General features: G+C 36.3%; 1 protein-coding gene across 5 annotated transcripts; it reads left to right on the plus strand.

Moving 5' to 3' along the window:
* Nucleotides 1-4,518: 4,518 nt before the first annotated feature.
* Nucleotides 4,519-12,493, plus strand: LOC107949546 (probable inactive nicotinamidase At3g16190). 5 transcript variants are annotated; one of them, XM_041089774.1, is made up of 5 exons: nt 4,519-4,847; nt 4,992-5,105; nt 5,448-5,682; nt 5,800-5,916; nt 12,229-12,493. In XM_041089774.1, exons 1-5 carry the CDS (start codon nt 4,800-4,802, stop codon nt 12,300-12,302), a joined length of 588 nt encoding a protein of 195 aa, XP_040945708.1. In that variant the 5' UTR covers nt 4,519-4,799; the 3' UTR covers nt 12,303-12,493. The 5 variants fall into 5 exon arrangements, with proteins under 5 accessions (XP_040945708.1, XP_040945706.1, XP_040945709.1 ...); XM_041089772.1 differs by lacking the exon at nt 12,229-12,493 and adding an exon at nt 10,845-12,034; XM_041089771.1 differs by lacking the exon at nt 12,229-12,493 and adding an exon at nt 10,845-12,034 and having other exon boundaries at nt 4,646-4,847; nt 4,947-5,105.
* The last annotated feature ends 1,526 nt before the right edge of the window (nt 12,494-14,019 follow it).

Genomic DNA, 14,019 nt, shown 5'->3' on the forward strand with positions numbered 1-14,019 from the left:
TATATATATAATTATTTTCTAAAAAACCTACTTTATGTATTGCATTTATTTTAACCCTTTTTATATATATTATTATGTATATATTATCATTCACATTGTTATTAAAATCTTCATTTCACATGTATTATTTACTTAAAATTGATGTATTTTAATTTACTTTTTATATAATATTTACTTTAAAATTTATTTAGACACTATTATTTTATGTAGTATATTTTTTATTTAACTCTATTTTTGATTTATTTCAAATGCTCATGTATGTGTATATTATTATTTTTATAACTTCTCGATTATAATTTCCTTTCTCTCGTGCTAATCGTCTTTTCAATTATTTTAGGACTCGTGTATTTGTTTGCGTTAATTTGCTTGTTCTTTTTAAATTGTTTTTAAATTCATTAGTTCTCAATTGTTAGTGCTAGAATTTACATAGTGTGTGATATATGTTTTTATTGTTACATATTTTATGTTGCTTATTTGTATTTATTGATTCTTTATCGCTCATTAGCATACATTTTAACTTACGAATTATTATTTCGCATCATCCATTATCAATTCATCTCACTTTATTCGTTTAAAAGGTTACATCAAATATCGTTTAAGTATCAAAACCAATTTATTCAAAGTCTTTCAAGATAACGCAAAGTTCAGTATTTGGAGTCTTCGAAAGAATTGAGCCCTAACGTATTGGGTTCCAATTTTTCTCGTCGAATCTAAATAATCGAGAATATCCCTTTTAATTAACACATAAATAAAAAGCTCATTCTCAGGATTTCGACACGTTGTGTCCTAACGTATTGGATATGACATGTTGTTTTCTCGAGACGAGGATTTTTATAATAAATGAAAATAAAGGCAATATTCGATATTTGAGAATTTTGCGAAATTGAGCCCTAACTTACTGGGTTTTGATTTTCTCATTTGACCCAAATAATCAGATATCCTTCTCAAAATACATGAATTTTTTTTAAAATTTAAAAAAGGACAAACCTAATTTCGAAGATTGAACTGACACACTCTAACTTACTGAGTGTGGCAATTTATCTCCTCGAAATAAGTGAGTCTTATCATCCAATTTATTTTATTCGTATTTTCTTTTTAAAGGATTGTATTTTAAAATCTTTTCAAAATTTCGACATTAAGACATTAAGCAATCAATTCGGTACCAATTTTGGGCGTCACGAGGGTGCTAACCCTTCCTCGTGCGTAACCGACTCCCGAACCTGTTTTCTCAAAATTCGCAGACCTAAAATTATTTTCAAGGTGATCCGATCACACCTCAATAAAAGATCGGTGGCGACTACAATTTTCATTTTCAAGTCGACAACTAAAGTTTTTTTTTGTTTTTCAAAAAAATGGTTTCGACAACAAATTTTATATTTTTAATTTTTTTTAATACAACTTAAGGACATGTGTCAAAATCTCAATCTCACTTATGTACTAAATAATTAGCCTTAATTCATGTTTTTAATTATTAACTTTTTATATAGAGTAAATTCTAAATTTATAATTATATGATAAAATATATTTTTCGTTGAATATATTTTATTTTTTAAAGCATTAACTATTTATTTTGATATATTTTTCTTATATAATTTTTAAAAAATAAAATATATTTAACATAATGTTAAAAACATACTTATACAAGAAAAAAAACACTATTTGTCGAAACCTTTTTTAAATTTGAAAAACGGGGTTCGACTTTGAAAATGGAGTGGGAGTCACCACCGATCTTTTATCGAGGTGTGATCGGTTCACCATTAAAAATGATTTTGGTCTGCGAAATTTGAGAAAACAAGTTCGGGAGTCGGTTACGCACGAGGGAGGATTAACACCCTCGTAACGCCCAAAATTGGTACCAAATTGATTGTTTAATGTCTTAGGGTCGAAATTTTGAAAAGATTTTAAAATACGATCCTTTGAAGTTTAAGTTTGAATAATACAAATTGAATAATAAGACGCGCTTATTTCGACGAAATAAATTGCCACACTCAGTGAGTTAGGGTGCAACAATTCAATCGTCAAAATTAAGTATGTCTTTTTAATTTTTAAATTTTAAAATTCATGGATTTTGAGAAGGTTATTTGGTCATTTAAGTCAAACGAGAAATTAGAATCCAGTAAGTTAGGGTTCAATTTCTCGAAATTCCAAAACATCAAACATTGCCTTTATTTTAAAATCGAGATAACTAAATGTCATATCCAGTAAGTTAGGATCCGACTTCTTGAAATCTACAAAGTTTTATTTTGAAATTATACGGTTTTAACAAAATAAGCATTTGGCTATTTAAATTCATCGAGAAGAATTGAAGCCCAGTAAGTTAGGGCACAATTATCTCGAGAACTATGAGAACCAGACTTTTTTGAAAATTATGAAATAGAATGATGGTAGTGCTTTAATAAAACACAAGTTTTACAAATGTAACATGATTAAATAGTGATGCATAATGTAAAAGACACAATTCACAATCTAAATACATATTGAGGAATAATAAACAAATGATGAATTCAAACAAAAATGGCTACAACAATTTTTTATCATATTATGCAAATATCAATCCTAATTGTCAAATATCAAATGAATTAAATACAACAACATTTATTAATAACCACATTTTTAAGCTAAAATATTTACACATAAACTTAAAATGGACTTGATACAAAAAATAACAATATGGAATAATAATATGTAAAATAAATTTGAAACAAGTAATACATTTATTAATTTACCTTAAATAACACATATAAAATAACCATGTAAAAGTCCTAATACATATATGATTTAAAAAAAAAGTAATCACCTAAATAGGTTTTGAAAGAAGTAAATTATATATAAATAAAATTGACTTAAAATACATATATAGATATAAAAATACTTGAAATTTATAATCATAATAATATCAAACATCAGAACAATAATATATATTTTTTAAAGAAAGAACAATTTAATAATATATTTAATGGCATTTAAAAATATTATATTAAAGAATTTAAATTATAACACAAAATAAATCATTAACATATGTACAAAGTATATCAAATCATTATAAAATATCTATATATATTAAAAGATGATGAAACATATAGTAATATAGAATTTGAAAAAATAAAAATAAAAATAAGTTTTAAAACAATGTTGATAAACTAAAAATATGTTAATAATAATTTTAAATAACAATATGTTGTATCTTAAAATTATAATAATATAAAAAAATGTTTGAAAACAATGTTAATCCTAATATTTAAAATTTATTATAAATCAACAAAACATTAATATTTATAAAATTAAACAAAACATTATGATTAATAAATAATAAAAAAATAAAATTAAAAAAACAATAATTAAATCGAAGATCCAGTACTTAGAAGACTAAATTTACAATCAATCGAAATCATGAGGACCAACACAACAATTAAACGCATAAGTTCCAGAATTCAAATTCAAATAACAAAAACGCCACCGTTTGATTTTGGACTAAAATGAAAATAGAATAAAAGATATGGTATAAATTAAAAAAATTGAAAGAAATCGGATTGAAAATGCAAAACAAAGGAGGACCTGTTGCATAAATAGACCTTTGAACAAAATTGCACGGATCCTTCCCGGGTCGGGTCACCGCGTGGATCTATGCCTGTAAACGACACCGTTTTGAAGCCATGGCCTTGGCTCCAAACGACGCCGTTTCCTTCACGGTTTAAAACACAGAACCCTAAGCCATCAAATATGCTCCCAATCAAAAAGAAAACCTAAAGGAAAAAAAATATAAAAATAAACTCTCTGCGCCGCTCCCTGAAAAATCTATCAAAATGGGATCTCTAAACCTTTGCTCCAGCCCCGACTGTGACGAAGAGGACTCGATCGCGAGGTAATTCCTTCGCCTTTTAACTTTATTTTGTTATTTTTCGAATCATGAACAAAACGAAGAACAGAGAACTGAAAAAAACAAAAACGAAAGTGAAAGGAAAAACTCGAAATCCCCTTTTCAATTCTCTCTGAATATTTTTTATTTTTTCTATTCAATATCTCTGTCCAAAAAAAGATCCCTTTACAGATTTCGTTGGCTCTTTTTTATAGCCGAATAATAAAAAATGCAAACTGAAATAACGGAAATACAATGTTTTTCTCTTTGTCTCTACTGCGTTTGTTTGTTTGCGCGCAGGTACGGTCGTACGGGGCCAGCTGGGGTGCATGGAGGCATGTGGCGTGGCTCGGTGCGTACGAAGGCTGAGGCTGGGTCCTGGTTGCTGCGGCGCTGGGATATCCTAGGGTTCCCTGCTTCTGATTTTCTTGTTTTGGGCTGTATGATAGTTGGACTAGGTGTAATTGGGTCTGTAATTTGGGTTTGTAATTTTTGGCTATTGGGCTGGGGTGTATTGGGTAATTCAGGTTGGGTTTTGTAATCTGGATTGCTATTGGACTGTTGTTAATTTTGATTTGGTTTATATATTTGTACTTTTAGGCCCGGGCAAATTAGGCCTATTACACTATTAATTAAAAATAGAAGCGTTTGAGGGAAGATTTGATCCGACTAGCACAAAAAAAATAGTCCACATTTAGCAATTTAGTCAGCAAAAATCGCCTATTCCCCGAAAAATCTTGGCATTTATAGTTAATTTTAACTTCTTCTTTTTTTGTCCAATAATCAAATACAAAGCCTAAGAAATACTTTGTTCAAACTCAGACTCTGATTGGTTTCTATTTAATGAAACGGATAATTGGACATTTGTTGACCCAATGTCTTCGACTTCGGCCTTTGCCCTTAGTCCAACAATCTAAGCTTTTTGGCAGTCCAGAGTGAAAGCATGGCAGAAAAATGGAAGCATACGGCTCTCCTTGTAATTGACATGCAGGTTTCATCTTCTTTTATTTTATTTTTTTAAATTCTTTTAATGCAAAGTATATATACCATGGCATATGAATTATGAACATTGGGTTGGATTTTGTTTTAGTTATTGGAAAACGGGGACTTTGGGTTATTGGGATTCTTTTTGCAGAATGATTTTATATTAGATGACGGATTGATGAGGGTAAATGGAGGCAAAGCCATCGTTCCTAATGTGATAAAGGCTGTTGAAATCGCCAGGCAGCGTGGGATTCTCATCGTTTGGGTAAATTTGTAGCCTCTGTGTGCTTATTAACATCTAATTCAGTTCATCTTTCAGAGTTGTGTTAATTCTCTTGTTTGTTTGGTCGGAAAATATCTCCTAGGATGTTCAGTTTATCAAGAAAATGAAAAAACAAAAGAGGGTCTTCGATGTAAAATTGTTTTCCATTATACTCTAATTGACATTTCCACCCAAGTCAGATTAACTTTGCTTTTTTCCAGTCCTGGAACCATTTCTGAGAAATGGAGAGAATTTTGGAAATAATTTCAACAATTTTGTTACAAAGTGCTTCTTGAGTTGTTTGTAAATGGGAGATGATTGTGAGAAGCTTAATTTCGGGTTTAGGTTGTTCGCGAGCATGACTATTTAGGAAGAGATGTTGAACTCTTTCGCCGGCATCTGTACACTCCAGGGAAAGAGGGTCCAACCACCAAGGGATATTTAGGTGCACAATTGGTGGATGGCCTTGTGATAAAAGAAGGAGATTACAAGTTGGTGAAGACTCGTTTTAGTGCATTCTTCGCCACCCATCTTCATTCTTTCCTTCGAAGTAATGGGGTCAATAATTTAGTTGTCGTTGGTAGGGATAATTCAGAACTTGTGAACACTTAAATTGTAAGCGATTTGTTGAGAGGCTTTTCTCGCTTTATGCTATGCGGCATTAACATTTCGGTGTATTCTTGTATCTCTATTGTAGGTGTTCAAACTCCAAATTGCATCCGGCAGACCGTCTTTGATGCCGTAGCACATAATTACCAACCAGTTACCGTTATTGTCGATGCCACAGCTGCTGCAACAGCCGACATACATGATGGTATGAATTTTTGCAGTCTTAATCTGTATATCTACAACTAGGATGATGATAATGAGTTGAAATTATGCGAGAAAAAAAAGAAATTGTCATGCTGGCCCCTGCGAATTGCCAGCAGAACAACATTAGCATTCCAGACCATATGCATGAGAAAGTAAGCATGTTAATGCTGTATGAACTAATCATTTATATAGCACGAATAGAAACTTTTGGAAAACGTTTTATTAAGTTTTTAGTCGTTAAAAGACTTTATAAAACAATTTATGTGGAGATTATGCTAGGTCAAATGGGGGAATTATAGGCCAATGAAAATGCTATCTTAGACTTACAAATGGCTATGATGTTAGTACTGTAAAAGAGTAGAGACGAGCAGACCGTACCATGGTAAACTATCTAGGTGACTATTTAAATGCACGCATGAAAAAAGCCAGAATATAACTAAATGAGGACATGGATGTACTTATATGTGTAGTTAGTGGATCAACAGTGTAAGAGTCAGTGATTTGACTTGTAGGCCTTGTTAGAGGCTGTTAGCCAAGGTCCATCCATGAGTTGTTGAAAGCAGAATGCAATTTGAAACATATAAAGAGGGGGTAATGTATGGACCAGATAAAAGTTTCAGAAGAAATGACAGTTCTTTGTCATGTCAAATGGTAAAGATGTATAACCATCTCAGTGAATCAACATAATGAATCAAAAGATTTCCTAGTGAGGGAACACATAGCAGTTTCCTTCTAAGAGAAGGCAGGGCAGTGAAGAACAGGAGGGCCAGGGGAAGTGGAGGTTGGGCTAAATTATACTTCGACATCCAATTCTTTAATCATAGCAGCGGGAATGTCTTCACTACCAGATATTGCATTGAGAGCTTCTACTTCTATTGCATCAACAGTGGTTTATTGAGCACTATCCCGATTTCGATCAAAAGTTTTCCTCTACATTACTCTCACCAACCGCGGATGTGAGACGGGACTTGCTGCGGCAAGGAGAAGAGATGCTGCGAGCACTCTAACTGTCCAATCTCCTAGCTCAAACTAAGAGCAGTTTGGAATGAAACTTCCTCCCTATTCCTATGGGTCAAGTGAGCTCTTGCTTCTCCGCTTCAAGTAGCCGACTCAACCTTTCTTACCAGATATTGGATTACCTTTCAAAAGATGCCGAGCCAAGATCAGGTGATTTTATTCCTCTAGTTAGGCATATTTCGAATTAGCTCGTCAGTGGTAGAAGCTGGTTCATCGGCTTAAGCCAGTCAATCTATCCAAAGAGCCTACCCTACGCCTCCTATAATAGATTCAGCTCCAGCTGCGCTTTGCTGATTTCTTTCTCAATCCAGAATCCTCACTTGCAACTTTCATCACGAAAGACGCTTTCTCAGTATCTATTCAATTCGGACTTCATGCTCACTTCAGAAATGAAGCTAATAAGGCCTAAAGCTGAGCGACGAGTCCACTGGCATGAGAATCAAGCGAAGTAGAGCGATAAGCACACTATCGGTTGATCTAAAGAAGCTTAACGGCAACTTCCATTCCTGGCCCAGAAGGAAAGAGACGAAAGCAAACCCTTGTTCCATCAAAGGAAGCTAATGGAACGCCCTTATAAAACCATGAATCTTGACCCTAGTGAAGGTAGACGATGAGAGGAATAGGTGGATTCCAAAGGAGAGTTATTTTATATATGACGCTCTATCTATATTGGATGGATGCCTTAGCTGTGGGGTAGAAGGATTTTCTTTCAAGTCTTTTTTTCTTTGATCGCCAAGTCCTCGACTTGAACACTTCACTGAAATCATGTATAAGAGGTCATCCCTTAGTGGACTGATTCAAGCTTGTAGCATATCTTGCAGCCCTTAGACCGGTCTCTCCTCATTCATGCCTTCCTTCAAGGCCTATTCTTTTGGATATCCTTGTTTCCTTCTTTCCTGGAACATCCTTTGATTCTGATTGATGGGACTTCTGTTTGAAATCCCTTGACCTAACCTCTCCTTGACTTGCTACTGCCAAGTCTTGCCCAACCTCTCCTGATGTTCTTGGTGAGCTAGCTTGTCATCCACCACCCCAACTGTGATGGTCCCCTTCGGCTAGTTCTTTCACAAGTGACCCTATCTTCCATCTGCTTCTTCCTATTCATGGTTTGGTCCCTAGCCCTAGCCAAGTGGTTCTGTCTTTCTTCTAGTTCTTCTAGTAGGTACTCTAGAGGTCTTTAGCCCCATGTTCCACAGATGGATAGCCGGGACAGGACCGGGTTCTATCTCATAATGCTACTACTACATTCATTTGGTCAAGCAAGGTCTTCCCTTGTCTTCTATGTATATGGCTGGCTCTTCTTGATCTTGAGGTCATGGGCTAACTCGACCATAGGGAGAGGGGGTCAAGATGCTCTTGTCTAAGTCTGTCTATTTCTTTCTTTGCTTTAGGAGCTCGTAGGTCTCAAGGGTTGTTTTCCAACTTGACCGGAGGACTCTGTTGAGATGTCAAATGCTAAAGGAACGTCTTCCGGATCGATCGAAGAGGGAGGTGAAAAGAAGAAGTTGAGTATATCATAGTTGGCCGCAGATTGGATAATATTCGCTTGCCCTGTTGAAACCTCACCCTATGTCAGCAATGAAGTCTTGCTTGTCGAAGACGTAGGACTGAAACTGTGTAGATAGAGGTGAAGGTTACAAAATGAACAACTTATCAATCCTCGTAGTCGAACCTTGTTTTTGTGGAATATGTACCCCGACCATGTATCATGAAAACATGAAGGGTTCAACATCGGATCAAATAGGAAGAATTCTCCAAACACTAAAATCCTCGTTGGACGAAAAAAGGAAGGTGAAAGCCTATCTATAACTAGGGACCGCCAACCCAGACTTTGATCAACAATAGGCCAACTGCTAATTCTGGTAGTGAAAAGAAAGCCCATACCTAACTCGCTATGCTTACAGCTTGGCACGGTCCCGTGCTATGCTATTTGATTGAGATTCGAAATACCCTTTCTTGCTGCCACCTTCCTTTTGAGCCAGCCTGATTGGAATCTTGTACACTTTCGTTATCTTTCTTTTACTGATCCAGCCTATACCTATTTCCTCTTGCTTTGTGTGGCCGGGCCTGTACCTCATAAAACATAAATCCTCTTTAGGAAGCTAGCACCAACTTCCCTTTAGGGTGTCTAGAGAAGATATTGAGTCCGCTGTTCTTGTGGAACTCTTTCCGTTGGCAATAATTTCTACGCTACGGTTTCTCTTATTCAAAGCTACCTTATGAAAGTAGTCTTTACGAGTTATTGGTAACACGAGATGATGTCTCGCCTGCTAACTCTTCTTATCAACCATAGCTCTTCGAGCCTTCTATAGTAAGATATCAGAGAAGGAAGAAAACTTATAATACCAATTCTGCGTAAAGACTCTTTCCATCGCTCGAACGAAGGTTAAAGATAGAGTATAGATTCGATTTCGGACTAGGGGAACTATGCTACATACTCGAAGGGATAGCTTAAGAATTAGCTATAAATCCCTACTTCTATTAAAAGTTCATCAGAAAAAGGCTCTTTAACTAGGAGTGTTAGGCGCACAAGCAAGCTCGAACGATAAAGGATGTCAGTATCGTCCTAAGCAGTTTCAATTAGGAGAAGGCGCTTACCTCCTTTCGAAACTAGTAATTCTTTCCTTTCTATGCTGCTCCTTGTTCTAGCTCATCTTTATTCTTTTCTAACGGCTTCAAATGGAGTAGGTGAGGAGAAAAGAATTTGAAGGTTGTAGACTAGGAATTGTTGTTCAATTTGTCAGAGAACCGCCCTGTCAAGGCGGAAGTTGCGGGTTCAAGTCTAGTCAGTCCCGACCTATGATCCGAGAAAGATATATCAATTCATTTCTCCCGGGAGAGAAAGAGTTGGATCTAACTTCCCAGCCTTCTTTCGTTCCGCATTTCTCATCGGACAAAGAAAGTCAAGGAATGGTTAAGTCAAACATTCCTGTCTTAAGCGAATCCCTCCTGCCTGGTAGGTGCAATCAGTATACAAATACCGTCCTTTCTACTGCGACCACTAAGGGTGATGCGCTAAGGAATTGAATCAAGAAAGGAGGAATGCCTTTTTATTCGGACTTCTCACTCGAGCTAATTAATCTTTCGATTGGTCATCGATTCCTATCTCAAACTATACTCGACTTTCGGTCAGGGCGGTGAGTGTGAGGAGAGGGTTGAGTGAGATTGCAGAACCAAATGAGACCAATAACTAATGCAAGGCTAATCAGAATGGTGTGGTGGCTCGTTACCTCCACCCAATATAAGCAAAGGGATTGAAGTCAAAAGAAGAAAATACAATAGCTGTTCCCAAAAGAAGCTGTGTTTTTCCAAGCGGGCGAATGAACCATGTAGTTCGCTCGTGAAATGCTTATTTTCGATTCCCTCGACCATTGGAAAGGTCTAAAATTCCTCCATATCTATCGCCCCCATCTCTAGTCCCATTTATGGAAGCTAGCCATATCTATCGCCCCCATCTCTAGTCCCATTTATGGAAGCTAGCCAATCTTAATGAAAGCGTTAGTAGCTTAATTTTACATCTTTCTTTTTAGCTAGGATACACTCCTTTATACAAGACTTTTCTAGTTCTTGTTAGTGATCCAGGAACAACACTTAACGTGGGAGAAGGAAAAGCTTTTCACTCTCTTTCTAGCTTGCTAGAAGAGATAGATACAGTACAGAGAGGAGAGTTCAGGTCAAATCCTGTCGATAAAAAATTCCAGCTTATAGAATTGTGGGGAAGGGGGAATTGGAGAGAAAGGTGGAGCTTCACTAGGCCTTTAGTGCTTTTTTTTAAGTCTTGTCTAAGCCCCTTCTCATTCTTTTTTCATTTTTTTTCTCTACAAATCAAGAAATTTTCTTTATAAGATAGAGCTCCTTCAAGACTTCCTTTTTCATTCCTGCTGAGACCTCTCATTGGCACATCAAATATAGGTGTCAGATTGGGTGTGAACTCAAGAATGCAGCTAGTCACCCACTTCCCTTCTTCGGTGAATGTCGGGGTTGGGTTTTCTGGTGGGTGTGCCATAGTAGAGGCCTTCTTTCCTGAGGAGATATGAGAATCCTCTGTAACTTTAAGGGCTTGGGAGGAGCCCTTAAATAAAGTTCCTCATTGAAAGGTGGAGGAGTTAGTCTCCACCTCCACTACCCGGATGCAGTCTTATTAATGGATACTAAGAATAGAACAGACAGGTTGGAGAAATTGAAGAGGGAGTTGCATTTTTATTATATATGTCGTGTTCCTCCTCGGGGATTAGCAGGTGGTCTTTGTTTGCTATGGAAGGAGATCGTTGATTTTCAAGTTCGGACTGTTTACAGTTTCATTATGGAAGTTGAGGTCAAGGATGATGATAAAAACAAGCGTTGGATGCTTGACTGTATCCATGCAGATTTTGATGACCAGCGACGTTGTGAGCAGTGGAGTCTCTCACAGCGAGTGGCAGGTCGTCGAGCAGATGGGTGGGTAGTTCTTGGGGATCTGAAGGATCTTTTACCAGATGATAAGGAGGGGGGATGTCACCGGTCAGCTGCTTCTTTTTCAGACTTCAGAAATTTTTTAGATAAATGTGGACTGCTGGATGTAGGTTTTGTTGTTCATCCTTTCACTTGGTTTCAGAAACGACAGGGTTCTTTCAATGTGAAGGAGAGGTTAGATCGAGTCTTAGTTAATGTTAGTTGGAGTCATTGCTATGAGCGAGCTTTAACCTTCCTGCTATAGGCAGTGACCATAGCCCCATCTTGTTGAACACTGAAGTTTTGGATAGTATGAAAGGTCCATTTTTCCCTTATGATTCACGATGGAATAAAGATGAAGAGTGTGCTGAGGTTGTCAAACGAGCTTGGCAGCTTAATGTGCGTGGTTCAGACTTGTTTAAAGTGCAGCAAAAAATGACAAATTGCCGGGTTGAGCTGCTGAAATGGAGAAGCTAGCTAGACAGCCCGTGTATGACCATGTAAAGGCGAAATCATTGAAGCAGGACCTTAAGAGAGAAGAGGAATTCTGGAGATGTCAATCTCGGGTTCAGTGGCTTCAAGCTGGTGATAAAAAGACAAGTTCTTTCCATGCTTTGTGTGTTCAGAGTCGAAGGCATAATCAAATTCGGGGATTGGTTTTTATGACAGTGGTATGTGGAAGGAGGTTTGCTGTTAACAGACATTTCTGTTTCTTATTTGTCTACCATGATTGACATATGAAAAGAATTTTCTTACCTTGATTATTTGTACTTGCAACTTTGAGAGAACCAAATAGACATTATTTCTTTTTGCAAAAATGGCATCATAGTTTACTGATACAAAGGCTCAACTTTATTTGAACCAGCCAATATCTATGACATGAGAAATATTGGAGTTGCAACACCAACACTTGAGGAGTGGTATGAAACCAAGCTTTGATGAGTCAAATGATTGAACTGGTATGTATTCTTCGGGAGGCATTACTTTTTCCATTAGATCGTTTGTACTCTGCAGGCTCGTAGTATCTGAATTACCTTGTGTGGAATACTATCTTATTTCCATTTTGTAAGAATAAAGATGATTGACAGTGAGTTAATTTCAGCTATAATAAGCCTTACTAGTTTACTTGACTGCTTCCATTCATGTACTTGCTCACGAGTGAACCTTTCCCCAATTCATTTTCTACGTTGGACTTGAGTTGAGTGTCATTTTCTAATACAAATGTGCTCGATACACGCATTTCAAAATTTTAAATTTTTCCCATGGATTTGTGTATCAAACATAGGGGTCGCCACTCTTTTAGCCTATTCTAATGTTTAAAATAAAATTTTGGTTGTGATCCTCATTGATATTCCCAACTAGCGAGGAAACTGACTCTCACAAAAAGTACACACTCGTACATATAATATGTATGTACTAGTAATACTAAGGAATTGGTTCTCACAAAAAAGTGCATGAGTATATATTTTAAGGCAATTAGACTATTGAGGACCTCAAAAGGAGTTAGAGCGTTATAGTTCTTGGGTCTGCTCACCTAAAACCATAGCAGGTAAGGGTCCATGGAAGCCCATTACCAGGCATGCGTGTGTAGGTCTTAACTAAGCTCATCATTGAATATTTCCCCTTCACTTTCTAATAGCTTGCCACTTGGATTATACTATATGCAGCATAGTACATGTCTCCTCTTTTTTTTTTTTTTTAAAAAAAGAACAGACCAGTTGGATTAATTATCCGACTCAGGTTTTTACAAATTTAGATCAGTTAGATCTGTACTAGTTGTTTGATAATATAAATGTTTTATTTAATAAGAAATAATTGTTGTTATTTTTGAAAACAGTTAATTCAGGTGGAGGTAAGGGTGCATGTAGGAAGATACTTTATTATTAGTAGTAGTAGTTGATATTGTACGAAGATACTTGAACCATCTTAAAGTTTAGTATTATGTGAAAATTTCTGTGGATACATCACTTCCAAATCAGTGGATTCCATGTTGTTTGCTTGGATAGCTGGATTATATGTAGGATGCAAGTCGACCTGAAATAGTGATGGAATGATGAATTTTCTGATGATTTGAGGTTTCTTTGAAACTCCAAATCAGCCGCATTTTTTGTTTAACACACAAACTCATACAGTTGTCGATCTTGTCCCGCTTTTCAAAGCATAACAATGCAAGGCATGATTTAAGGGTTTTCTTTGGACTAACCCTGAAATCCAACCAAAAATCAGGGGTCCTAGTTTGATGCTCATCTTCTCCCAAGGAAATCTTGAAGCAAATAAAAAGCTTGGTTTTTTCTCTTTTGGATTCTACCCTTTCTTTTTGCTTATTGAGATTCAAAATAGATGATTGATCCAATAATTCTGAGGCTAAGCTACAATCTGAAGTTCATCATCAAGTTACTGCCTGTAAAGGAAATTCAAATCCTTTTCGGCTTATTCAAACAATTATCGGCTCAAAGCCCGACAATAACATGTTAACCCTCCCCCCACCCCTTCCCCCAAAGTTTTAATGGTTCGGTCCATCGTGAAGGACCTTTGGGATCGAGATGAACACAAACAAGAATGGGTAGAATTAATAGTTGAAGCAGCGGATGGGCTCCATGCCTGCAGACCACAAAGCAAGCCTATTGACCCCAAACCTCAACCAGAAACCAGCAGT

This window comes from Gossypium hirsutum, chromosome D03 (genome assembly GCF_007990345.1).
Source record: "Gossypium hirsutum isolate 1008001.06 chromosome D03, Gossypium_hirsutum_v2.1, whole genome shotgun sequence".
NCBI lineage: Eukaryota > Viridiplantae > Streptophyta > Magnoliopsida > Malvales > Malvaceae > Gossypium > Gossypium hirsutum.